The sequence below is a fragment of the Onychostoma macrolepis genome, chromosome 16, assembly GCF_012432095.1.
Source record: "Onychostoma macrolepis isolate SWU-2019 chromosome 16, ASM1243209v1, whole genome shotgun sequence".
In the NCBI taxonomy this organism is placed as follows: domain Eukaryota; kingdom Metazoa; phylum Chordata; class Actinopteri; order Cypriniformes; family Cyprinidae; genus Onychostoma; species Onychostoma macrolepis.
In genome coordinates this window covers 33,434,165-33,462,163 of record NC_081170.1, presented here as the reverse complement: position 1 = coordinate 33,462,163, position 27,999 = coordinate 33,434,165, and the positions used below count along the sequence as shown (strand labels likewise).

The 27,999-nt window shown below is 36.4% G+C and overlaps 1 protein-coding gene and 1 long non-coding RNA gene across 3 annotated transcripts; one reads left to right on the top strand and one right to left on the bottom strand.

Annotated features, from left to right (window-relative positions):
• Positions 1-18,345, bottom strand: LOC131522240 (uncharacterized). 2 transcript variants are annotated; one of them, XR_009266482.1, is made up of 4 exons: positions 18,207-18,345; positions 16,317-16,414; positions 15,889-16,131; positions 1-1,077 (listed from the first exon to the last, which is right to left on the bottom strand). It is a non-coding gene; the product is annotated as an uncharacterized LOC131522240 (long non-coding RNA). The 2 variants fall into 2 exon arrangements; XR_009266481.1 differs by lacking the exon at positions 1-1,077 and adding an exon at positions 11,272-12,417.
• On the top strand, positions 18,332-27,989 carry lyplal1 (lysophospholipase like 1). The gene is made up of 5 exons (XM_058747606.1): positions 18,332-18,467; positions 20,124-20,223; positions 23,289-23,458; positions 26,039-26,154; positions 26,237-27,989. Exons 1-5 carry the CDS (start codon positions 18,380-18,382, stop codon positions 26,456-26,458), a joined length of 696 nt encoding a protein of 231 aa, XP_058603589.1. The 5' UTR covers positions 18,332-18,379; the 3' UTR covers positions 26,459-27,989.
• The last annotated feature ends 10 nt before the right edge of the window (positions 27,990-27,999 follow it).

Below are 27,999 nucleotides of genomic sequence, written 5' to 3'. Positions count from 1 at the left end.
TGAAGTCTCAGTTAAGCTCAAGTACTCAAAAAGCATAGTTAACAAGTTTGGTGATTAAGGGAACTTTGTTTAATTAAAAAAGTACTATAAAAGTTCTACACAGTATGAACAGTGTTGGGGGTAATGCATTACAAGTAAAGCGTGTTATGTAATCAGACTTTTTTAAGTAATTAGTAAAGTTACTAATTAGTAATTAGTTTCAAATTTTTCAAGTAATTAGAAAACTTCACACTTATGTATCTTTCTTTAAGTCTTATTGCTGTAAATGTACAGCCTATATGCTAAAGTGTACTACAGAACTTGGTCCGTACATGTCTAAATACTTTTGTTAATATGATTATGATTTCAGCATTTTCATCTCCATTTAACACACTTTAGCATGTTTTTTTTTCATGAATTTCACTATAAGCCGTGTTAATTCCACACCTGTGTGCTCTGTGTCTCATATAGAGTGCGTTATGAATATACGAAAAGTAAACTCCTGTAACTGACACATATAGGCAAATCAAAATAAAAACCTGACTGTGAAAATCAGCACAGAAAGTATGATCCTGGACCAGAAGTCCAGAGAGAAGAGCTGGTGGAAATGACTCTAGACCTCTAGATCAGTGTGGAAGAGCTAAGCAGAACCAGGCGTTTGAAGGATTTCTGAGCTTCATGCATATATACCAGGATATCCTACTGTGCCTCACAGCGGCTGTGAAAACACATCATATCCACATTATGGAATAGCATGACTGTGTAAATGCAGTCTTCCGCAACAAAATTCCTTTCACTCAAATTTATATCATGCACAAGCACACACACAAAGTGTGCATTGAAATATCATATGTGTGCTTCTTACACACTTTTTTTCTGCATAGAGAATTACAATCACAGAGAACGGAGAATGGCAGGATAAAAGAGGAGCAGTAAAAGAGAGCGGGGTTTGGAGCAGAAGTGAGACGTACCAGGATTGATCGTCCCACGCTGATTATACTGACCTCCTGAACTGCATTTAAATCCACTGCAACTCGAACTGTTTCCTGTGCAAAAGGTCATCGGTGTGAGTCTACGTTTACACGGCATACAGGTGTCCTGAGGAACATCAGGAATTTAGGAATGGATTAGCAGGTAGGAGTAGATCACACAAAAAATGGTCTGTTTTAAGTGCCCAGTAAAAGACAACAGGACATTTTTCCCTATGAAGTTAGGTGATCAAATAAAATCTAATTATATGTAAAAGAATAATCATTTCACAAAATGATTTTGTTGCTCACTTTTTCTGAAAAAAAAAAAACATGGTAATTAACCTAATGTATTATTATAAAGTCTTTAATATGTGTACATAGTTTATGGATCAAATGTGTTACTTATTTATTTTGTCACTTACATCACTTTGATGTGTAGGACCAGTGCTATTTTAGTATTATTGATATATTTGTTTATATTAACATTTTGTTACATTGTATTTTTATTTCCCATTTTCACTTCAATTTTAGTCATTGTGTTGTGTTTTTGTATATAGTTTATAGTATTCTATATAGTATTGCTTAATTTTCATTAATTTATTTATAATAAAATAAGTTGATATTAACAAGTTTTTATACGTTTTTTATTTCTTTATTATTTTATTTAAAGTAACAAAAATGAGACAGTACTAAAGATAAATACAAGATACAGAAAGAAAGAAAAAATACTATAGCCTACTATTAGTAAGTTTAATAAGCATTAACAAGTTTACTATTAGTCTATAATTTTTCTAGTTTTAGTTATTTTAGTCAAATAAAATAAAGATTTTTTTTTTTTTAAATGTTTCATTAGAAACTAGCTGAACTAAGTTTTTTACTTTTTGAATGGGTTTATTTTAGCTTTAGTTTTAGTCAGCTATAATAACCCTACACTGTAAAAAAAAATAAAATAAAATAAAATAATTTAAGGCAACCAGCTTCAGCAGATTTTTTAGTTTGCTCAACTTGTTTTTGTGGCAGATTCTCAAATTTTTGTTGTATAAACTTAAAACGACATGTTAAGAAAACTCAAAAATCTGCTGAAGCTGGTTGCTTTAAAATTTTAAGTTGGTGCAAGTTTTTTTTTTTTTTTCAGTGTATAATAACCCTGGTCAGGACAGGACCAGCTTTAAATGATCAACCCTGTTAACCTGATTTTAAAGCAAATTTCTGTCAATTGAAGAGTGGATATTAGTATCATGTCTACATTTAAACACCTTATTTTTCTGATCAAATGTTTCAAATATCACTGAAATCTTTTTACTTTTAAAAATCACCCCATCAAGCTGAATAGGCACCCATTTTATACCTTCCGACCATGATTTGTAAGGTATGTCATGTGTGTTTATGATATGAATAATATCCCATCTAGTACATTGTAATAGCAGCAGCTCTTGTGAATTGCACACGGGTGGCCATTCAGCAAATCCAGCATCTGCACACCTTTATTACCCATATCCACCAGCAGAGTGACCGCAGGGATCCATCAGAAGACCTCGACCCTGGTTCAGCCTCAAAGGCTCGGAGAACACCTGGGCCGTGCGACTGATCCGCAACGAAAGTGGGTCCGATGGCGCTCACAGATGCAGCCATCAAAACACAGCGCACATGCACAAACACCATCATCATCATCATCATCATCCTCCTCACGCACGTGCACCGACTCCAGCACACGAGAACACAGAGCGAAGGAGCCCCTCACATCCTTTATTTAGGATCATGTTCTATATGACTTTGGACCGGCACCAGCGCCTGTTTCTTCACTTAGCACGCACTTTTTCCACACAGCCCAAATGGCTTTTACACATTCACTGATTCCTAAAAGCTGGAAAATAACGGAGCTGGAATTGAAGTCAGTCAGTGCCTTGTTCACACAGGAATATTCATTACCACCAAAAACCTTTTCCCATCTTTGCCAAATCATGTTTCTCTCCAATGTAAAGTGAAAGCATATGTTGTTTGTTACGCGGGAAGTACAGTATCACCATTCATCACATTATAATACCTATCACTTTTCCTCATCCAGGTCCGGGCCTGGAATAATCTGATCAAGATTTGTTTGCTCTTTGCGTTTGATCTCATCCTAAATCCACATCATGACAAATGTGGAAGCTGATGTGTGTCTTTTTTTGAAGGCACAATAATCTTAAGAACTACTGTAGCGTGGGATTTTTTTATTAAGCCATTATTAAATCAGAGTCTCTCATTTTTCTTTTTTCTTTTTTTCTGCAATGCACACAGTAAGTTTACAGTAAGTAAACTTTCTTTCTTTATTTCCCTCTCCCATAAAGACTGTAGTAGCACAACATTTCTACTGAGTGCAATATGTACAACTGACTTTTATTTTATTTATTCCACTAATTTAACCGCCATGAGCAGTAACTACTTATTTTTAATACATTCTCTATTTATCTCTGCACCATCGCTGTCCTGTATTAACCACACAAACAACAACTTGTACATGTGATTGTGTAAATTTATATTTGTTTGTTTTACCTTCTGTACGTATATACTGGAATTTCCAATAGCCAACAAACTGATTCTAAAATTAAAAATTTGATTCTAAAACTGAACTAAAACGAAAACCATAAAAAAATAAGGAAATAAATGTTACTTGAAATAAAATAAACATTAACTTAAATGAAATAAAATAAATTATTATGTTATTTCAGCTAATTGCCAAGGCAACATTTCTCATTTTCATTTAAGTTGAAGTACTAAAATAACTCTTAAAAAAATAAAACCAATAAGCAAAAATAAAAAAATAATATATAGACATTTTTAAAAAACTAATCAAATTTGACAAAAACACACAACAAAACAAAATTACTAAAAGTTTAGCCAAAATTAAAGTGAAACCAAAAAATATATTAAAAAAAAAAAAAAAATTAATTAAAAAAACAAACTAATTTTAAAAATTCCCATCCTGTCTTTTTTTTTTTTCTTATGTGAAACAAAAAAAAAAAAGGAGATCTTAAGTAAAGAATCAAAGCTGCTTTTTTTTTTCCATTAAAAAAAAATGAAAACTGTAATATAAGTGCATATAAATAGTCATAAGGACTATTGTATGACACATTTACAATATTCTTTGAAGCTTGGCAGTATAAATCACCATCAATTTTCCTATTATGGAAAACACAAAATCCTTCCAGAAGTTCCCAAATATTTTCTCTAAAGTGATTTCCACATAACATATGCTCTTCTTAAACATATATATATATATATATGTGTGTGTGTGTGTGTGTGTGTGTGTGTGTGTGTGTATGTGTGTGTGTGTGTGTGTGTGTGTGACCCTGGACGACAAACCCAGTCTTAAGTCGCTGGGGTATATTTGTAGCAATAGCCAAAAATATATTGTATGGGTCAAAATTATCAATTTTTCTTTTATGCCAAAAATCATTAGTACATTAAGTAAAAATCATGTTCCATGAAAATTTCCTAATGTAAATATATCAAAACTTCATTTTCAATTAGTAATATGCATTGCTAAGGACTTAATTTAGACAACTTTAAAGGCGATTTTCTCAATATTTTGATTGTTTTGCACCCTCAGATTCCAGATTTTCAAATAGTTGTATCTCGGCCAAATATTGTCCAATCCTAACAAATCATACATCAATACATACTGTACATACATACATCGAAAAATTGACCCTTATGATTGGTTTTGTGGTCCAGGGTCACATTTTTATTTATTTATTTTTTTGCAGAGTGAATGTTTTCTTGTGTTTTCCCCTGTAATTGCACAGCACCTTTCGCATTTTTAAACTTCCTTTTTTAATGCATTTCATTAAATTAAGAGAGCATATGTGGAAGCTGATGTGCAAAATTTCTTCACCGCAAGCAGCACCAAACTGAACTGCAACAATAATGATGTTTCCAAACATCCAGTCCATCTTCTATATTGGTCGAACAACAGGTAATTCCACCACAAGCTCATGCCAAACAGATGTGTCACACTGCTTAAACAAACAGAGCAATGTTTTGAATGTGCCACAGTGTTTCTATCCTTCAGGAAATCTACCTATGACTGTTTTACTTATAGTTATTTCTGTACATTAAACTGGGAAAGGAAAAAGTATTTCAACAAAGAAAAACACTCATGATTTTTAATTCTGAATGAATGTTGTAACAAACTTTCAAGCCCAACCGATCTCATTGTCCCAGCTTGGTTAAACACCCCTGACCCCTCCTTCTTGACAGGCTCTTTGACACTTGACCCCTGCTTTACGCCCCATGAAGAAATGTGCTGAACTTGAGCTTGAATATATGAGAGTGGGCTTCCCCAGGGATCTCATATGTCAGTGACGCATCAATAACAGAGATTTATGACCCTTCGTCCCAAAGCCCCCTTCGATCTCCAGTCGCCCTTGAAACAGGGAAGACGTTTATAAGCCTGGTATGAAGAGCTTCACCATTTCGCTGGGCAAAAACCAGACATCATGTCTTCTGGGCAATCTTCAGTACACAACTGTTCAAATGGTTAAAAATGTATATTTTGTCAACATTTACTCACACTGTGTTTTTCCAGACCGGTATCATTTTCTTTATTCTAAAGGAGATCTTTTAGAAAATGTGTAAGTTGACCTTTTCCATACAACAAAAGTGAATGGCAAAAAGTTCATATGACATATATGCTATGTTCAAGTCTTCTGAAGTCATATGATAGCTTGGCATATGAAATGATAGAAGATGAAAATGTTTAAGTCCCTTTTTTTGCCATTTCAAATTTGCCACTTTTGTTGTATGGAAAGTTGAAGCTAAATGGAAGTTCTGCCAAACATCTCCTTTTGTGCCTCATGGAAGAAAGAAAATAATACAGGGTCACAATGAGGGTGAGTGATGACAGAATTTTCATTTTTTATTGAACTATGTCTTAAACACCTGAAAACACAAAGCCACTTTGCCCCACCAATGAAAAAGGATTCTGGCATTTTACATAAATATCCTGTCTTAAGTTAAAGCACTCCACATCACACGTGAGTCTGTAACCCGAGAACACAAACCGACAGACAGATCTTGATGAGAGCTGTTTAATCTACATTACACCACTCAGAGTGTCAGTTCAGATACAACATTCTTTCTTCAATGAGCATGTGATTTCAAATTGCACTGCTTTGCCCAAACCAGTCTCTCGAATCTCTTTTATCATATCGATTACCACATCTAGATTATATCTCGGTGGATAATGAGTTTGTTGACTTGAACAGAGATGTTGGAACAGTCAAATCTTTATCCTTCTCCAAATCTGGATTTTGTTGAATAATTAAATTCAACCCAGGATCATTGGAATAACATGCCTGTGCCATTTTTGCAAAATACAACACACTTTAGTTTGCAGCTGAAATGACCACTTGTGGCAGTAAAACACCAACAACTTTCATTCCTTTTCACACAAATTATGGTCACAGGGCAGACTGATTAATAAAAGACCTATTTCCGCACAGTTCCTTGAAGAATGCTGTGCTATGACCTCAAAAACTTAATTTGTAAACTTGCTCTGTAGCACACCCGGTACAGCACTGCACAGCATGGGGTATGGGTCCTGTCAAAAACAAGTCACAATAAAGGAGCTCAAAGACTTCTATAAGCAAGCTAACATGGCATGGCTCCTTTAGCAAATGCATTTTTATCTCACGTTTGCATTTGTTAAAATCATTGGTTAGGTTTAGTGTCGATAATGTGATATTTCCAAAAGGAACAGAGCATTTTCCTACCCAGGCTCATTGAAACTATGTATGTGTCTCTACCTGTGTTTCAGCAAAACTCAAAAAAACATACTTATATGCACGAATCGCTGCAGTTTCCAGTTGACATGAACACTAGAGGCAGTAAAACTCAGACAACTTTTATTCATTTTCAGACAGGGCCAGAGTTTTGATTAAGAAAATGGCACGGCTCCTTTAGCAAATGTATTTTTATTTCACATTTGCATTTGTTAAGACTATCAATTAGGTGTCGGCATCGATAGCCTTGTGGGCAGTGCATGATGTACAGCGCTGTTGAGCTACAGGTGTCCCATGTTTGAATCCTAACTCGAAGACCTTTCCCCATCCCACCCCCCTCTCTCTCCCACTCTGCTTCCTGTCAATTCTGATCTGTCCTGTCACAATAAAGGCAAGTAAAGCTAAAAAATAAATCTTTTAAAAAAGACTATTAATTAGGATTAGTATGTGGTACGCTATTTTCAACATGACAAACCAGTAACCTTTTTGGCATTTCATTTCTGAACTGCTGCAATGTGATCAAAAACCACTGTAATAAAACATTGCCAGATTCATGTTCATCTGTTCTGAATAAAATGGAATGCTTTTAAGTGCCAACTACTGGACATTTCACTTTTTTAATGTGTCCCAAAACATGCTAGAAACAACGTAATCTCATTTTGAAGAAACGTCACAAACTTTTCCAGTGAGCCTGGGTTGACAGACTTCAGTCTGTAAGATTTTGTGGCACTTTGGTTGGGTGCAAAACCTTGAAATGCTCTTCCAGATTCCCAGACTCATTTGCCAGCATTCACTCTAGTCGGGAGGAAGGGGAAACAAAGCTTTGGGTTACCAGCAGATCCATGTGCTTTGGTATGGCATTTGTTGGCAACAGCTGCTGCTCTGACACTACTGAAAACCACGGCCAAAGTCATCGAGTTAGTTTGTGCCAAGCCACAATAATTGCTTTACCACCATAGAAGATGGATCAACAACTGAAAAAGCATACAACTCATATGCAATTACAAAATACAGACCACACAATCTTATTAATTTAGGATCCAGAGGAAAATTGTACTCTTCAGAGATTGCCCTTTTCAAAGTTCATTAAATTCTCCTAAACATCCTCAGAAGAAATAAAAATAGATACATAGGAGAAAATTCTTGGCATCCAGTAAGTGTATAGAGCTATAAAAGTAATGGGATTTGCATAACCCTGACTTTTGATTGCAGACTTTGTTATCTTGGAAATCTCTTTGGAAACTCTATAGAAGACCCTGAGTTTTTTTCTCAGGAGAAACATTTGAGAAGCAGGAGACTTTCGAAAGGAGAAACATCACAGATCTCAGGGAGGGCAGTCACAGAAATCCCTGAAACTTGAGATGGATTTAAACAAATCTGGCTTGATGTATACTCGAAACTCTCAAAGTTTCAAAGAGTCATGTGGTACCAGAAACTGGATGATCTCAAAGAGGTCAGGATATGCGACATCTCTGTTGAGAATACGGCTGTGTAAAATAAAACAGGCCTGACTTCAAGGTCTGCTTCTGTGGGAACAAGTAGGTCTCTATGCTTTCTTCATGCCTTTACTTTGCATAGCCGCCAAGTCGAGATTTGGCCACTGTGCGTTCGGTAGCTGGGCTTGGATACTTATCGAGGGGAAGAACGAATATCATGTTGACAGAGAGAGAGGGGAGGAGATTTCAATAACTCCCTTTTCCACCAAAAGCCTCTTTTCTTCTCACTCTTCGCTCCCCCTCTCCTTTTCCTCCAGAGGAGAATGAGTGGGGAGGACGGAGAATAATAAATAACTTCATCATTCCAGTGTCTAATTTCAAAGCGAGGTGAAAGGCAGGGTCGGGATATGATGAAGGAAGTAGAGGTGGACTCCTGGGAAGAGCCATCTAATGATCTGGGACCCAAAAGCGAGGGTGGGGAGGAATGGGCCTTGCAAATTAGATCTGGAGCCACCCAGCCTTTCCTCTCCTGGAGACTATAGCGTTTCAGCTGAGGACAAAGCCTCTTGCATCCGCGGCTCTACCGGCAGCGCAGACGGCGTGTGAACTCGCGCGAGGAGGGAGGATGAATCATTTCAATTTTTGAATGTGAAACATAAAACATTTTCCATTCAAAGAAAAATATTTCTGGTGTTTAAAAGTAAAGCATGTCATTTTTTGATGCTACAACGCTCTATCTCAGCAGTCGACTATAAATAAGCCATTCGTGGGTCAACTTCCTAAAGAACACTGTGACCCAGTGGTGCTTTCAGAAAATTGCTCTGACTGAGCAGTCAGAAAGAAGTACACTTTAACATACTTTTCCTGTTTATTTAGTACTCATTGAAAAAATATGTAAATATGAACTGAATGTAATATTTTCAGACATTCTATACAATTATGAATCACTATAGTCAACCCAGTCTCATTGAAAATATAGGTGCTGGTCATATAATTAGAATATCATCAAAAAGTTGATTTATTTCGCTAATTCCATTCAAAAAGTGAAACTTGTATATCATATTCATTCATTACACACAGACTGATATATTTCAAATGTTTATTTATTTTAATTTTGATGATTAGAGCTTACAGCTCCTGAAAGTCAAAAATCAGTATCTCAAAATATTAGAATATTACTTAAGACCAATACAAAGAAAGGATTTTTAGAAATCTTGGCCAACTGAAAAGTATGAAAATGAAAAGTATGAGCATGTACAGCACTCAATACTTAGTCGGGGCTCCTTTTGCCTGAATTACTGCAGCAATGCGGCGTGGCATGGAGTCGATCAGTCTGTGGCACTGCTCAGGTGTTATGAGAGCCCAGGTTGCTCTGATAGTGGCCTTCAGCTCTTCTGCATTGTTGGGTTTGGTGTCTCTCATCTTCCTCTTGACAATACCCCATAGATTCTCTATGGAGTTCAGGTCAGGCGAGTTTGCTGGCCAATCAAGCACAGTAACACTATGGTCACTGAAGCAGCTTTTGGTACCTTTGGCAGTGTGTGCAGGTGCCAAGTCCTGCTGGAAAATGAAATCAGCATCTCCATAAAGTTGTCAACAGAAGGAAGCATGAAGTGCTCTAAAATTTCCTGGTAGATGGCTGCGTTGACTGTGGACATCAGAAAACACAGTGAGCCAACACCAGCAGATGACATGGCAGCCCAAATCATCACAGACTGTGGAAACTTCACACTGGACTTCAAGCAACATGGATTCTGTGCCTCTCCACTCTTCCTTCAGACTCTGGGACCTTGATTTCCAAATGAAATGTAAAATTTACTTTCATCTGAAAAGAGGACTTTGGACCACTGAGCAACAGTCCAGTTCTTTTTCTCCACAGTCCAGTTAAGATGCTTCTGACGTTGTCTCAGGTTCAGAAGTGGCTTGGTAGCCCTTTTCCTGAAGACGTCTGAATGTGGTGACTCTTGATGCACTGACTCCAGCTTCAGTTCTCTCCTTGTGAAGCTCTCCCAAGTGTTTGAATCGGCTTTGCTTGACTGTATTCTCAAGCTTGCGGTCATCCCTGTTGCTTGTGCACCTTTTCCTACCCAAATTCTTCCTTCCAGTCAACTTTGCATTTAATATGCTTTGATACAGCACTCTGTAAACAGCCACACCTTTCAGTAATGACCTTCTGTGACTTACCCTCTTTGTGGAGGGTGTCAATGTCCGTCTTCTGGATCATTGCCAAGTCAGCAGTCTTCTCCATTATTGTGGTTTCAAAGAACAAGAGATACCTAGAATTTATACTGTAGGGATGGTCATTTATTCAAACTCAAATGTAAATATTCTAATATTTTGAGATACTGATTTTTGACTTTCATGAGCTGTAAGCTCTAATCATCATAATTAAAAGAAATAAACATTTGAAATATATCAGTCTGTGTGTAATGAATTAATATAATATACAAGTTTCACTTTTTGAATGGAATTAGTGAAATAAATCAACTTTTTGATGATATTCTAATTATATGACCAGCACCTATACATTGCTCTACCTACATTTCAGCAAATCTCAAAAACAAACTTCACAGTTCATGAACCTGGAGCAAGGAGTTGTAAAAATACCAGTAAGTTTGAATAATAGCTTATGAATGTGATTCGCACTCATAACGCCATTTAAGGGAAAAATAATATGTACAGTCATTATCACAACATATACCCCAACAAAGTGACCAAGACTTTGACGTGAATCTTAAGCTTTGAAATGTTTCCTTTTTCTTCGGTATCATTTTTATGTCCTCTCTCCTTGACCGAGCCATCAGATTTCTGCTGTTTTTCTTACTTTGTTCATTCCTAATTGCAGGTCTGTGAAAACAAAGTGCGAAGATCGAATCCAGAGTGCCATGGCACTCCAAAGTCAACTCTAAAGTCCATGACTCTCTCGTGCAAATATTCCTGTAATGCTTTTTTTAACCCTCATCTTCCAAAAATAGTGTTACATTAGCAAACGTGAGAGAGATGAAGTGTGGATGAAAACATAGTTTCCCACCTCCCATTGCAACTGCTTTCTTCAAAGAGCATTCCACTGAAACAATAACGACATATGGGTGTGGAACAACATGAAGGTTAGCAAACAATGACAAATTTATTTTTTAAGTGAACTACAGTAAAGTTTTATATTTTTGGTTAAGTTGATTTCTCCAAGCTGCATTGTGCGAATTGCCTCTGACATAAATGCAAGTTTGACAATGCTAATATTTAGAATCAGATGTGGCATTCAGCAGATGCTTTTAACCGAACAACAATAGAGGAACACAATTTGTCACAGAGCCAAGCAATACAATGCCAGGTTCATTGGAAAGCTGGACTAGAAAACAAGCTATGGAACCCCATTTCTACCACGTATTAAATATTTATTTTAAAAATTAACAAGGTAATTACGACTTTTTATCTCACAATTCAGACTTATCACAATTTGTTTCTCGGCAAAAAAGGAGAAAAAGAAATGTCAGAATTGCAATATATAAACTGGCAATTCTGAGAAACAAAATGAGAATTGCAAAATATAAACTCAGAATTCTAACATTTTCTCTTACAGTTTTGGGTTTGTGTCTTTTTTTAAAAGTAGCAATTACCTGTTTTTACTTTTTTATTCTGAATTTACATCTCGCAATTTTCACTTTTTTATTTCCTCGACGAAACAAAAATAAAAAATTGTCTTTTTGTGAGTGAGTTTGTCTCGCAATTCAGAATTGCAAATTTATATCTCACAGTTTTGTTTATATTTTGTGATTTTGACTGTTTTCTTAGAATTGCGAGAAACAAAGTCAGAACAGTGAGATATAAAATCAAGACTCAAAAAAATTTGAAATTGTGAGATAATATGGCATATGTGGAAATGGGATTCCATAATGGAATATAAAAGAAGAATATAAAGGAGAAATTGCTTTTGGAAATGCCAATGAGACATGACAACACATGGATTGTGATAAGTCCTATACGAGGCCCAGTCAAAGTATGCATATTTCCTTCCACACTGACCTACAAATTGCTTACTTGCAGTTGCTGAGAAAATTATTCAGCATTATCAGTTCTATGAATTCGTTTTTATTAGATTAAATTAAAAACTTAAGCCAAACAAAGAGAGTGGTGCAAATTAAGTCACTTCAATATTTTCTCATAGTTATTACTTTATAGGTGAAGACTTCTTATTACACACATCTTTGTAGTAACTGTTCTCTTTCTTCTTTGACCCTTGCTGACAGGCTCTCGTCCAATTTTCCCCTATAAAAGAATGAACAGAGAAAACGCTGACTGACATCAAAGTCAAACTAGAAAATAAAATTACATTGGCAAAAAAATTCCTTGGCTCCTCATTGCGCATTCCTCAAAACCCAATATCTCGTCATAGCTGTAAGTTTATGGAATTATGACCTGGGCATATATACGGAAAATGCTGTTAAACACAGCGAGTGAAACCTGCAACAGCTGACGGAGCGCAGCAAATAAACAAACCCACAGAGCAATGGCATTGTTCTTATACTTATTAAACGTGTTTGGCTTCGGTATGTTTGTTTCAATTTTTCGCAAAATTTACGACAGGCTTTACTTTCATGTTGGCTGAGTTATGTGGTGCTCTCTGGCAGAGCTACAGTAGGAGCTTTGAAGTCCAGCCATAAATGCTGCGTGTACGCGGCCAACATTGCATGCTGCTGTAGAGGTGGAAGCAGGACACAGGTTCGAGCAGTCAGCGGGGGGGAGACGAGTGTTAAAGCCGTCCTGATATCACCAGCTCAACTCCAAGCTTTTTCAGACCACATGAGAGATGAAAGTACACCGTACTTTTTAGCCACGCCAGAACGCCGGTCAAGGAGTGTAGCACTCACAATTTCATGCAAAAGTTTGATCTGGATCAAAAATGTCAAAATGAAAGACAGGTGCTATAATATAATTACACTGGGTTCAGTTTGAAACATGCACTTATGTGACGGCAATACACTCATATTAGCTGGTATAAGGTTTAAGATATATGTTAAGTGCATGTAAGCTGCCACCCCTTGTGAAAAAGAAGTACACTTGAGCATATTAAAAAGAGTACTTATATTATTTGTGTATGTAATGTTTGTGGACACTTAATTGCATGTTAATTGCCATTAAATGTAAATGTTTGGTTACACTTTACTTGAAGGGGTGTGCATAAGACTGACATGACACCTTCATAATCATGACATGACACATGTCATGAATATGAAGGGTTTTTATGCATGTTTATGACAACTGTCGTTAAGTGTCATTCGCTCAGTTAATGCAAAGATGACATTGTTTGAGATGTCTTTGTTATGGGCTAGGGTTAGGGGTAAGGGTAGGGGTAGGGTTAGGTTAAATAATGTCATCTTTGCATTAAAAATGACATAACTGAGCGAATGACACTTAATGACAGTTGTCATAAGCATGCATAAAACCTCCTTCATATTTATTATTGATTATGAAGGTGTCATGTCAGTCTTATGCACACCCCTTCAAGTAACGTGTTACCAAATGTTTTATAGTTTTGCAAATTTTTGACATATTTAAGTAGGACTTTCTATGTAATTTCATAATTAAGGTCACTCAGTCCGAAATTTTTGTATGCGTTTTTTTCAGGGGGTTTTTCTTTTTCTTTTTCGTATTCATCATCCTTTCCCATCAAAATGCTTGTTTCGGATGCGATAACACAGAAAATCGAACCTGATCCTAATTTTTTTATGACAGACGAAAGTGTGCAATGACCTTTACTCCTGTTGACTTTGAAATATTGTTAAAGTGTTACTACTGAATGTATACTGACAAGCATTTATGGTAAACTAAAATATACTTTAATGTCATTTCTACTGAAACTTGTAGGTCATATATTTAAATATGTTTGTAATAACACATTTGTATTTTACATTAAGTTGCATTTTAGTATTTAAAATACAGAATAACACACCATTTAAAATTTTTAAAAAGTACTTTACATGTGCCTTATTATGTTTTTATTGTTTTTTTGGTTGCACTTTATTTTACAGTACGTGTACTTACATGTACTTACCCAAGAAAGTACTGGTAGTATAAGGTAACTACATGGGGTAGGATTAGGTTTAGGGGTAGGTTCAGGGTTATTACCTAGTTATTGTAATTACTACAATAAGTACATAGTACATGAGGAACAGGACTGTAAAATAAAGTGCTACCGAATACTTTATGTAAGTACTATTTTTAAAAATGTACTTCTAAGATTTGAAGTACAGAAGTGCACATAAAGATTTACATAATTTCACAATTGCACTATTAGCAGTAGATAAACAGAAATGTGTTTAAAACAAACAAACATTTTCTAGCAGCTATATTGGCAGTTATGCATCAAATGAAGGGGAATATTTTTCGGCCATGTTTGCTCCATTACCTGATTTCCATAACTCTTTCAGTGAATCATGTGCTGAAACCATGCAAAAAGCAAAAGCAAATAGAACACCATATCCACAATCACAATCCAAAATCATAATACATCGTGATTATGTGTACTTCATTTGAAGAGAGACTTCTAATGCGTGAATGACCAGCGGATGACCTTCGGATCAGCTTCATCTCTGTGGAAGAGGAGCCTTGAACGCTCATCTGGAGGCCATCAACCTCTATTCGCACTGAAAACTTAAATCACCTCAGAATGGGCTGACTCAGAATGGTCAGTTGTTTTAGTCATTGCTATGCTTAGTATGAATGTGGCAAGTCTTTCATCAACACTGACTGATGAGCACTAAGTGGTGCGCCATGAGAGCCTCACGGGGGATGAACCAGTGAGATCATGCTTTAAAAAAAGAACAACATGAAAAGAAAACTCAAAGAAAAACAATGTGATGAAAAATCACAGCCGTCAGAGAGCAGTTCCTCCCCTCTTAAACTGTCCAGTATGATAAAAGCAGAGAAAGGTATTAAGCTAGTTGACGTGACATGCTTTGTTATATGTCCAAGGTGTCATAAAAGTCTTTTATGGGATGTATGAATATAGAAAATGTATACAGTATATAATAGGTACATAATATGTGTAATTAATAAAACAGTGCATGAAAATGCTTGTCCATGATCATTATTTAACATATTAAAAAAATATGAATGCTTTATTCTGCATGCATATTTTAGATCCCTTAATCTTTAAACCCCACCTAAACTTAACAACTATGTTACTAACTAGCAAATTAGGAGCTTATTGAGGCAAAAGTCATAGTTAATAATTAGTTAATAGTTAGAATTGGTCCCCAAACTAAAGTTTGACCTTACATTTCTAAAAATGTAAGCGCTCATAGTTTTTGAGCTATTTTTCTTTTTCAATCTTGGGCGCTCTTACTTGTCATTCACCCAAACTTCAGAAAAAGGGTAACGCAGTGTGACACTATATTACTTTTAATGTGGTGTGGTAAAGTAGTCTTTGCTCAACCAGAAAGAACAAACAGCATCTAAAAACATCTGGAGGTGATTTGTGCCCTTTAACTGTTTCTTTTAACTGTTTACTTTTTTGCCATACATTAATATCACTGTTTCTGTGTGGCACTGTTGCAATGTGCTTAAGGTTCAAATGAAAGTTTAGGAAAAGCATGCTCATTTAATCCCACTAATCACAACGCAAAGAACATTTTCCAGCTGTCTTTTCCATCTCAGGTCTGTGAAGGGGCAGGCCAACAAGAAAAAATTTGGGAGAAAACAAATATAGCAGTCTGCCAACCTATGGAAAGCACATACCTGGGTTTTGATCGGTGGCTGAGGAAATTTCTTCAATGCTTCAACCTTCTCCTGGAGCTTTACCAATCTCCTCTGTATTAAGCCCATTGATGATATTTTGGCAGGGCAGGACACTTTTGGGGGGTTGGTGGTTATTCAAGCCCAACCAGCACCTTGTGGTCCAAGAAGATGCTTTTCAAGTACTCTGAAGGAATCACAACATCTCCCAGGTAGACCGAGCTGAAGGTGGAGTCTTGCTGGATACTGTAAATGAACAGTTTAGGATTAGCAGCTAAAAAAAAAAAAGGAAACACTAAAGGGGCAACCATTCTGAGATCAGTTCAACACAGTTCAACCATTGCAATTAAAGCTTCCAAACAAACTGTCCCTGGAGCAATGAAACAAACCACGACATCAAGCGTCCACAGAGCAAGGACAAATGCCACAACCTCAAGCGTCAAACACGCGACAGCCACAGCCTCTCTTTCAAACCCAGCCAGGAAGAAACACCAGCAACAGCAAATTCGTGGGGATTGAATCCAAGAGTCTATTTTATGAGAGAAAACATATGAAAGTATGTGTTTTGTAGATGCAACTGCATATTGTTTTTTAGGTTTTTATTAACATCTTAGTTACTATTTCACATTAATGTTTTTTTTTTCTTTCCATACAAAGTCAATATTCTTGTTGACATGCTGATATGTGTTCACAGAGAATTCATAGAGATTTGGAATAGCTTAAGGGGGAGTAAATTATGCTACAATCTTCATTTTTGCGTGAACTATCCTTTTAATGTGATATAAATAAACGCATGATATAATTACAAATCTAATTTAATAAAACATAAATAAAGGTGTAACCTTTTGTATGAAACCAAAAGCGGTCACGACATGAGGAATCAAATTTCCTTTGATCTTTTGACATCTTTGAGCTCACTGTACTGTAAATAATACTGTAAGTCTGAGCAATTACTCCATTCATACTGGATTTGATCAAAACCCTACAGCATTAATCAATCTATGAAAAGTCATAGACCTTAAATGTTTTTCTTCACTAGCAACTGAGGTTAATTACATTATCTCAGTCAATACCGTGTGAACAATTTACACAATTTGACATACTTTGCCTCAGAAAATATAAGTATAACAAACTGGTCCCGTCTCAAAATGTCAGATCCACTATCAAACTGCCTATAGAGGGCAGACATAAACAGACAGTGTGATACAGGACTGATTTAGCATGTGGGGGATCTCCTCCAGCCATTGTCAGTATTGGAGACAGAGACACGGTTACACACAAATGTAGTCCATCCCTCCCACACAGTGAGAGAAAAGGTGAGATTTAGGACGCAGAATGTGTGGTCTGAGCGCTCAAAGCAACTGAAATTTACCAGAATCAAGTGAAACGGCACTTAGTTTATGAAAGATAAGACCCCAGTATGTGTTTAAAGTAAGCTGTAGACATCTCCTAAATCTCTGTGAGCAAATGTTGTTCAATGTAACAGAGCAGTGGAACTTTTTATTAGACAGGGATTTTTATGCAAGTACGTAGTGCTTGATGTAGGTCCTGAATGAAAATTTTTAATGGGTGTGAATTGAGAAAAGTGACTGGCTATAAACATTTCTAAACAGCCATGACACTATATGCTGCATTATCTCAATATATGCAATATTCTGATGTTCTTGTAACAGAAATGGGGAAAGGGTCAGAGGATTGTTCTCACTTTGCAATTTAAACCATGCGTCATGTTAACCTGCCAGCTGGCCAGACAATCAACTGTTTGATTTACTGGCCAAAGTCATTTTTACCAACACTTGGCATTTGGTGAGTACTAATTCTAGATGCTGGTCCTGAATAGAAGTAAAAATCAAAGATAACAAAAGATGACAAAGAACTAGGGTGTTCAAATATCCCGTTTCACCTCTCTTAAAACTACTGAAAATATCCTTAAGTAGACATTTATAGCCTGCTTTCTACAGCCAACTTCTTAGTGATAATAACCCTGCAGTTAGAACTAAGGGTTTTATTAAATTAGAGAGTTTTTGGCATATTCGCCATAAATTTCAAGCACTGTGTTCAACTTAATTTATGTTCTTTTGTTTTTATGTGCTTTTTTCTTCTTCTTCTTATTTTTGCTTAAGTAGATTAACTTTGTGCCTGTGTTTTTGTATTACTTGGATAATTACTAGCCTATACAATATTTAGGATTTATAATAAGGTAAAGCAAGGCTTGGAGGCTACCAAAACTGGACTAATGGGCAAATAAACTACTGTACTGAATATGTTCTCTTGACAACTACAAATAAATAAAAATAAATCAGCTGTACTGCAACACTCACCCTAATTTTCACCATCAGAAAACATGAGACGAGAGGCATTTGTTTGCCCAAGTATGTTGCTATACTTTCATAAAACAAGACATCATTGATTTGAGAGAAGTTCCACACAGTGCTAAAAGGTGAACGCGATCTGTGACGTGAATGACGCTGAGAGTATCGCGAGATAACGCGGGATGAAAATGGCTGCTGTTAAACTACAGAAGAGTGTCGTGAGTCAGGCTGGAAAACACACTGCTTCTGTCATCTTTCTTCACGGCTCAGGTGCTTTTAAGAGATTAAAACCTTTCTCATGCGGACGCGGTGTGCCCACAGAGAAATGATATCTTACTGACCCCCGCGGACCGGCGCGGTTCACTCAGGACGCACCGCAGCTGAATGAGACGCAAGCGGTCACCGACGCGTTTTGAACTGTATAACGTGTCCTGTTAAAAGCGCACCTGTGGTGTGAGACCTCGGCTAACGTGTTAAAAAAACATCTTTACAAGAAATAGTGCAGACAGAGCGCAAGAACGCGAATGAACTCTGTGCCGGTGAGCAAGGAGCTCGTAGGTTACAATTATGTGTGACCACAAACTACATTTTAATCTCTGTCTAAAACAGTCCTGCACTTTGCATATGCTTTGTATTTTTTAGTGGGGTCTAAGGCAGACATCACCGTTACATTAGGGACATAGGTATAGTAGGGATTTGAGCAAACCCGTAGTATTACAATTGGTGTGTATGGACAATTATTGGTATGATTTTTCAGATCAATCAAATTAGCAGAAGAATCCCAAAGATTTACACTGAAGGAATGTTATATCTAGAGATGAGGTGCATCTCAGTTTGTGTACTGCACTACTATGCAATTTTGTAGCACAAAAACATAATTAGTGTGTTCACACTGAAAAAGTGCACCTCAAATACTCAGATGATGCGCTTAAAATATTGGACACTTAATGCACTCAACTGTCTGGAAGCAGAGGCGCTATCAGACTATAAAATTCATACACGACTAGACTGTGGAAGCCTGCTTCCGCCATGGAATAAAAAAAGGTAAATGTGACTTTTCTGACTTTTTTCTCAGAATTGTGAGATAGAAACTTACAAATGCAAGTTATAAAGTCCAATTCTGAGAGAAAATAAAAGACAATTGCAAATTTTTCTTTTTCTATTCTTACAATTGCAAGTTTATATCTCACAATTCTGACTTTATAACTCGCAGTTGCGTGCTATAAAGTCTGAATTGCAAAATATAAACTCGCAGTTGTGAGATATAAACTGTATCTTGCTATTTTGAATTTATTTCTCAGAATTGCAAGTTTATATCTCACAACTGCAAGGTGCTATCACACAATTCTGATTTTATAACTTGCAATTGTGAGTTTATATCACACAGTTCTTCAAAAAAAAAAAAAAAAAAAAGTAAGATTTGAATTGTAAGATAAAAAGTCGCAGTTACCTTTTTTTAATTTATTATTCACTGGTGCAAATGGGCTTCCTTACGAGACAGTTTTGTAAATAGTATACGGTAAGTGCATAGTGGATAGTATGTAATTTGGGACACAGCTAGAGACTCGGGGTGGGTTCTTTAGACTTGGGCCAGTACCACCCAGAACACTTTATAAACCACATTATAATAACATTATAGCTACTTACTTTGTGTAAGTAACATTGACGCACAGCTTGCATTTAATACACATGGCTAACTGAAATGAATTAGTCTCTGTGGTCCCTCAATCTTTATGTGGCATCAAAAAGTTAGGTGTTACAACTTAACATGCAACTAATATTTCCATGTAGGTTTGCTTTTCTGTAAAAAAAAAAGAAAAAATGTTTGAATATGTTTATACATAGGTTTAATTCGGACATATTTGAATAATTTAGGTTAATTTGAGATGTGTGGTGGCATAATAACTTTTTTTCAATTTCGTTTAGGAGACACAGGGCCAGGTTTGCGCAGGTGGGTTTATGATGTATTGGAACAAAACCTGGCATTTGAACACATCCGGGTGATTTATCCCACAGCGCCAGCCAGGTAAACATTCCCTGTCTGTCGTCTTCACAGCACCTTTACATCGACCGTATTGGTCAAATACAATCATTTATTAAAACAATATTTGTACTACAGTCTTAGTCTCAGTAGTAGTAACAAAACTCCTCTTTAAAAAATACTAGTAATGAAATGTTTGTTTATTAATAAGAATGTTATAAATAAGAGAATAATAGATCAAAAGCAGCATGATATAATTTATTATCTTGCTTTATAGTGGCAATATTATATATGAAAAATAGATTTGATGAGTATCTGTAGCGGATGCATGACGAAGATGGATGCGGTAGATCAACACCAATAAATGAAAGCTTATTAAACTATGAAATATCAAATAGAAACTTAGAAGACATAATCCTGTCTCTAATTATTATTCATAAATATATATTTTTTATGTTAAGTGGACTTGCAAGCCCATTAAGCTAAGTGCACAGCATATAAACTGCATTAACTGAATTCATTACCCATATTATTATTTTTTTTTAAATGATAGGGACTTTAATGGACTAGGGAGTATAGGGCCTAAAATAATAAGAATGATATTAAAAGTCTCACAAGCTGTTGATTGGAAGAACCTGAGACAGAGTGAAAGAGAAATCTGTATTAAAGGGGTCATGACGTGTTTATTATTATTATTATTATTATTATTATTTTTAAATGTTCCTTGAGGTTTACTTATAATTTTAATTTTAAAAAAAAAATGTTTTGCACACATACAAAAAAAAAAAATAAATAAATATGTGGAAAAATTATTATTTTCAACCCTCATTCTGACCCTCTCTCTAAAATGACCTGTTTTAAGGGGCGGGTCCTTTAAGGCTTCTCAGTAATCGGCCACTGTTGTGATTGGCTAATGTCATTGCATAGGAAACAGTGTCAACTGTGTTTTGACAACATAATCAAAATAAAACGGTCATTTCCAGACAAAGCATTATGAAATCATTTACTTTCGGTTTGTGATGCAGCTGCAGTCAGATCCAGTACCGCTTCATCTTTCAACAAATGTTTCTTTGTGAACTCTCCATGACACTGTGCTTTGATTGTGTCAGAAACTGAACGCGCATCTGTATACTATATCCAGTGTAGAGAAGATAGCGCAGTGATTGCAATTTATGTTTGCTTTTGACGCGACATGACACTCCCCTTCAGCATGATCAATTCAGACGTCAGTGGGCGGGGCTTATGGTGAGAAGAAGACTATTTGTCGATGTCTTGCTTTGGAGGCAGTGTTTATGCAAATGTTTGTGCCCAGGTGATAGGGCTGTGCAATTAATTGTATTCGATTATCATGTGCATCTCGTCAGTAAAGCCGGTTTTGTGATTAGCAGTAAATCGCCATCACCTGCTTTCAGATGGAGCGGCAGTTAATACACAGAGCCGTAGTTCACTGACAAGCTAGGCAATATCGCGTTCATAATCAAAGGCGATATTGCCTAGCTTTTACTGCTAATCACGAAACCGGCTTTACTGACGAGATGCTAATCGAATACGATTAATTGCACAGCCCTACCAGGTGATGTGATTTTGCACTTCAGATCCAAAACAAGCCGTTTTTGGAGCTTGATTAAATAATTGTTTTATTTATAATGAGGAGGACGTTTTAAGCTATGAAACTTGCAGGACGTTTTAATGGTACAAAGACCTCTCATATGCCAAAAGATCAAGGCACATTTGATTTCTCATGTCCTTTAAAAAAAAAAATTGGATTTGGGTGGGTTTGCATTTGGGCTGTGCAATTAATCGAAATACAGTTCGATTTCACCCTCTAATGATTATAAAAAATACAATGATCAAGATAAAATGATTATTGTGCCCCATTCCACCCCTTTCCAGTGGTGCGCCAGATCAGTGAAATTATGTAAAGTGACTTTTGCAAAATGGGACATGCTTGATTTATTAATGTTGATTGGATTTATTCATGTTTTTAAAAGCATGAAAGAGAACTTGCGCTGTTCTTGTGTGCCTAAACGGTCAAATACATGCAAAAATGTGTAAAAATGCGGCACTTAGTGATTATTCACAAACCCTCATCGGTTATGTAATAAATGAACGGAAACAGTTGAGAATGAAAATAGGTGTGTAACAGTAAATTGGATCCATGCGGCTCTTAAAGTGACAGCGGGCTATATTGCTGCTGCCGACTGTGCGGTTAATAGGAATCAAACAACAAAAATCACTCACTGTTCTTGACTGAAGGACTTTTGTAGCTTTAATCATTTACGGTGAAGACTATGCTGTTTTATTTTTCATTAGATTATTCAATTTCTGTAGCAGGCTGTTAAAGTCCGCGTGAACTGGAAGTTGCTGCCGACTTTATTTCAGTGTAGTGACGTATTTCCAGCTGAAATGGAATATTGAATATTCAAATGAAATGTAATCAAATGATTTTGATTACAAGATTATAAGACATACAATTTGCACTTGCACAGATTAATTGTTCACATCATGTCTGTGCGCTAATAAAGTAAATAAAGTCCATTTTGATTTCATGCGGACTTTAACTGAATACTTAAAATGTGCATTAAAAAAAACTCAAAGCACAGTTTGTTTCATTTGTATCTTTTATTCTATTGTGTTTGTCATTTGCTTTTTTATTACTGACAGTTTAATTATTTTCAATCATTTTTAGGCCTTTGTTGTAGTTGTTGTTGTTTACTAATAGTTACCCTAGTACTCTGCTGTGGTATTGAGAATTGTGAAATTTCACTGGTCTCTAAAATATAGATGTCATAGCAACCTTATTTACAGTAAATATATATTGTATACATATAAATCATTCATATGACGTTTTAGTCATATGGGCCATGCACTCATAATCGTTTAAAATAATCGTGATTAGCCCTAGTTTGCGTTGTATTTTATTTGTTAAAACCTTAATTGCAACAACTTCATTACTTAAATGAAGGTGCAGTTCAAGCAGAAATTCATGTAATTCCAGACATTTTACAAACATTTCTCACAGCTCTGTAAATGCAGTAATTAATTTTGCAGTTTCTTCAGCTTTGTTTTGATTGAATTATCACTTCACTGCCATAATTGTTTGTTTTTAGGCCGTACACACCCATGCGAGGGGCTCAGTCTAACGTGTGGTTCGATCGTCACAAGATTTCCCAGGACTGCCCAGAACATTTGGAGTCTACAGATTCCATGTGTGATCATTTAAGCGCCATTGTCCAAGAGGAGATCCGAGCAGGAATCCCGAAACACAGGATGGTTATTGGTATGGCTACAGGCTTATCTCTCCTATCCTCTCTCTCTCTCCTCCCCATCCATCTATCTCTCCCTACCTTATTGCTTTCCTCTGTCTTACACACTCTCACACTCCACTTGTTCCAAATTAAGCATGGTCTCAGACCACTGCTCATAAGTCTCTCCCTCGTTGTGTAAAATGAAGAATGAAACTTATCAAGTTTCTTATTCCTTTCATTTGTTGCCAGAATGGGCCAAGAAGAATTTCTGGATGATTCTCGAGTTTCTGCTAAGCTTTATCTCAGAATATTCGGGTTATCGGGTTCACATATATATCACAATGAGATAAAAGTGGCAGAAAATCATTCAGTAAAAAGAGATGTTAGCAGGACCCAGGTAAATTCCCTCAGGGTGTGTGAAGAAGACCGGATAGACATTAAAACGAGGTCACAATTTGCTCAGAGAGTTAAACCCAATGGCAACATTCGAGGAAGGGTTAACCGACAAGCCAATAACACATAAATACCCTGAAATAGTTACAAGTAAAACGTGAAGAGTGCAAAAAAAAAAGTCTTTGTGTGAAAAGGCTCTGTGTGGAAGGACAGAAAAGCCCCTGAACTCAGTTCCAAAGAAACTGATTCAAAAAACACATGTTCCTGTGAGACTGCTGAAATATTATCTTCCTAAATCATAACATTTTGTCATTAACTATAAATACTCATTGGAGTCACTCTGCACGCTGGAGAAACGAAGTGGTCTGTACGCTGAGTCCACTTCCCAGGCTGACGGACTGACAAGCGCCAGAACTTTCCATGGAAAACGCTGTCATATATATATATATATATATATATATATATATATATGTGTGTGTGTGTGTATATATATATATATATATATATATATTGCGTTTTTCAATCTTTTAGGTGTCGTAGTTAATGGGAAAAGCCAAAGTCAAACATGCATGCACAGAATTTAGCCAAACAGCATGTGGATTTCTCAGTAAGTTCAATATTAGGATGGAGTTCATTGGTTTTGTCTCTTGAGAAGTGCGTAAAGGGAAATGCAGCAGACCTGTTACTTAGTCCTGGTTACAACATCTCTATAAGAGGTTTGAAGAACATGTGAACTCCATCCATCCTCCGTCTCAGCATGGCTCCTCCCATCGGCTCTGACAGACTGATGGGTACTTGTTCACTTTCCCAGATGTAGTGCCCAGATTTGCCCAGATGTGTAAGATTAAGCACAGGCATGAAAGAGGACTTCAGAAAAATGGAGGTTTGATGAAGTGGAACTACAGGCCAGCTTTCTTTTCTCTTTCTTTTTTTTGTTTGGGCAGATTGGCTACTGTAGACCGCTTTGAATTGCGTGCGTTTATTATTGTCCTCCTGACTTAATTGCTCCATAAGGTTTTCATAACCTGCAGACACAAAAATTCTGTCACAGACTGTTTGCATGTAAACCAATAATGTGATTATTAACAATAATCACAATCTGTAATATGCATTTCAAAATGCACTGATTATGAGCAGTCACTGACCTGTAGAAGTGAAAAAATAACGTATAATTTAAAATATATAATATAAAGTAGTGGTTGAATCAATGACTCATCAACACTGATGCTTCTGCCGCTGCTGAGTGAGAAAAGATCACGGAAAAGGGTTTACAACCAAACCACCTGCGATTTGCCACTTGCTGCATGCCTTTCATTGAAACAAATTAAGCATGTGACTACTGCGTCCCGTGTCAAATTGATAGCACAAAAAGGATAAATTTACATTTAAAGTGATGCCTTTCCCATCTAAGACATTCAGTTCAGCCTTAATCATGAAATGTCAGGGTTTCATATTTCTATAGTCTTTCATTTTCAGACACTGGCTCTGTTATTTGACACAAAAAGAAGTGCAGTGTACTTAAAAGAGCTATAAAAATACTATAAAAGAGCACTTATTAAAGAAATCATATGCATTGAAAGTGTATACCTAAGTGCAAACCATGTATTATGGTTTAAAATTATATTCAATGTAGGTAGCTGAATTTCAGTGTTTTTTTTTCTTTCCTTTTTTTTGACCCACATAAGTAGAACTTAATGTTTCTTTATATGTACATAATTTCAACTTCATACACTTTTAATTTCTGCAGAAACTCATGTCATGTATTTAATTTTATTTGTAATTATGAATTTGCATTTTAGTACAATTAAAATATATTAACTTTAAAAGTAAAATTGATCAACACAATACAGTTTGCGTGTGCTTTAGTATGTTTGTCAATACATTAATACATCAAGATTTGAAGCACACTATAAGTGAACATTCAATACAATTAAGCACACTTTTTCACAAGGGGACACTTTTTCACAATGTCTCAAAACCTAGTGAGCAGACTAATCAAATTGTAAGCAGCCCAGTATGTTGGATGCTAAGATCCCTAATTTTAGCAAAAAAAAAAAAAAGAGAGAGCATTGCTCTTTGTGAGTAGCACAGTAAAAAATGTACTTAAGTATAGTGGAAATTACCATAAGATAAGTCAGCTCAACTGGCTTTAAGACAGAGCCACTGAATGCTTACAGTGTGATTGAGACCTTGTCTAATGTCTGTATGTTTGACTCTAGGTGGCTTTTCGATGGGTGGTGCCATGGCATTACACCTGGTTTGCAGGCACCACCAGGATGTGGCTGGCATCTTCGCTCTGTCCAGCTTTCTTAACAAAGACTCCGTTGTATATAAGGTAGTTAATAACCTTCAGAATGTCTTACGACCCAGGATTTTTCATATCATGATGTCAAACACATCTCTAATCTTCTGCACAGGCAGTAGAAAATGCATCTCAACAGCCTCTACCTGAGCTGCTTCAGTGTCACGGCACAGCAGATGAGCTGGTTTTCCACAGCTGGGGCGAGGAGACCAACTCACTGTTGAAGAAAGCTGGCCTCAACACGTCTTTCCATTCCTTCCCAGACCTCAACCATCAGTTGTGTCGACAAGAACTGGAGTTACTGCGCTCCTGGATCCTGAAGAAACTTTCCCTTTAGACCATTATTAATGCTGGACAATGACCACTGCTTCCCTATATCCAACAATAATCACCATGTACTGTACTCTCACTCATGTTGTCACAAGATGCCATTTTATTAGTGTGTGTATATATACATACAACAACAAGTGTGCAGTATACACTACCATTTTTGAAAGTATACTTTTATGCTAGTCAAGTCTGAGTTTATTTGACCAAAAATACGGTAAAATCAGAAATAGGTTTGCAATTTAAAATAACTGTTTTCTATTTGAATATATTTTAAAATGTCATTATTCCTTTGATAAAAGCTGAATTTTCTGCATCATTACTCCAGTCTTTAGAAATCATTCTAATATGCTGATTTTCTGCTCAAGAAACATTATTATCGATCAGTCAATAAAGTTTCATGGAAACAGTGATACATTTATTTTTAGCAGTTTATTTGACAGCGTTTATTTGAATCTTTTGATCAATTGAATGCATCCTTGCTGAATAAAAGTATTAATTTCTTTCAAAAAGAAAAACAAAACTACAATCGCTCTTTATATACAGTGTTTATACTGTAAGTGAATCTCCAAAACAAGAAAAATGATAATAACATAATATTTAGGGTGAGTAAATGACAGAATTCAACTATTACTTTTAAATGATCTGCTTATTTGACTCCGAATAAACTGTTATGTTTCTTCTTTTCCAACTTTGTCCATTGCACCTGCTGGAACTAATGCGTTCAGTGTGAAAAATCTGCAGTTTTTGCAACCATCCACATGCTTAATCAGAGTTAATATAGCTGTATAAACCTTGATTCACCAGCATGTGTTCCACCTCACAAAGACTCTACTTATTGTGCACATTTCATTGCCTGTAGCGCTAACCACTTTAAAGTGTTCAGTGGAGCACATTCTGCAGGCTGTGATGACTGTTCCATGGAGTCTGGTTTGGCTGTAGAGCCTGTGGTCAGGCTGAAGCGGCAGGTAGAGCCATCACACCGGAGGGGAGGAATGCCACACGGCTCTGTGGTTTGGAGCCGGAATCCGGTCTGTTTGGCACAGTCTTGTTTCCTGCAGAGCGAGGTATCTCTCACTCCTGTTCTACCCGTTTTTTCCCTCCACACCATTATTGCTCGGCATGAAATCTGCTGTACATGTGTTTGGAGGTTCGCTCAAACAGTAGCTTCATTAATGGTTATTGGGAGGAAGTGGTTAGCAGGTTTTAAAGTCCTGTGGATGTAGTGAGGCTACAGTCCAGTACCAACATGCACCGTCTGGACACTGAGAATGACTTACCGACAGCGCAAAAATACCTTAATTCATCAAAGATACTGCAAATGTCATTTGTAATGGGCACAGTGAGAATATACACTTCCAGTCAGGAGTGCAAAGACTCATTCTTTACTAGGACTATTTTCCACATGCTAGAATAATTGTAGTCATCAAAAGTATGAAATGGCACAAATGGAAGTATGGGAATTATGTAGTGACCAAATTTCCCATATCTGAGCTTTTTCTTTGAATTCCAGCTGTGCTCACATTGGATACAATCTCAAACAACTGTACA

What these genes read in the sequence shown, in the direction of transcription:
- lyplal1 (XM_058747606.1), top strand. Translation starts at nt 18,380, where the DNA reads ATGAAAATGGCTGCTGTTAAACTACAGAAGAGTGTCGTGAGTCAGGCT. An exon ending in TATCCCACAGCGCCAGCCAG is followed by an intron (nt 20,224 to 23,288) that starts GTAAACATTCCC and finishes GTTTGTTTTTAG; the next exon opens with GCCGTACACACCCATGCGAG. An exon ending in AAGACTCCGTTGTATATAAG is followed by an intron (nt 26,155 to 26,236) that starts GTAGTTAATAAC and finishes TCTTCTGCACAG; the next exon opens with GCAGTAGAAAATGCATCTCA.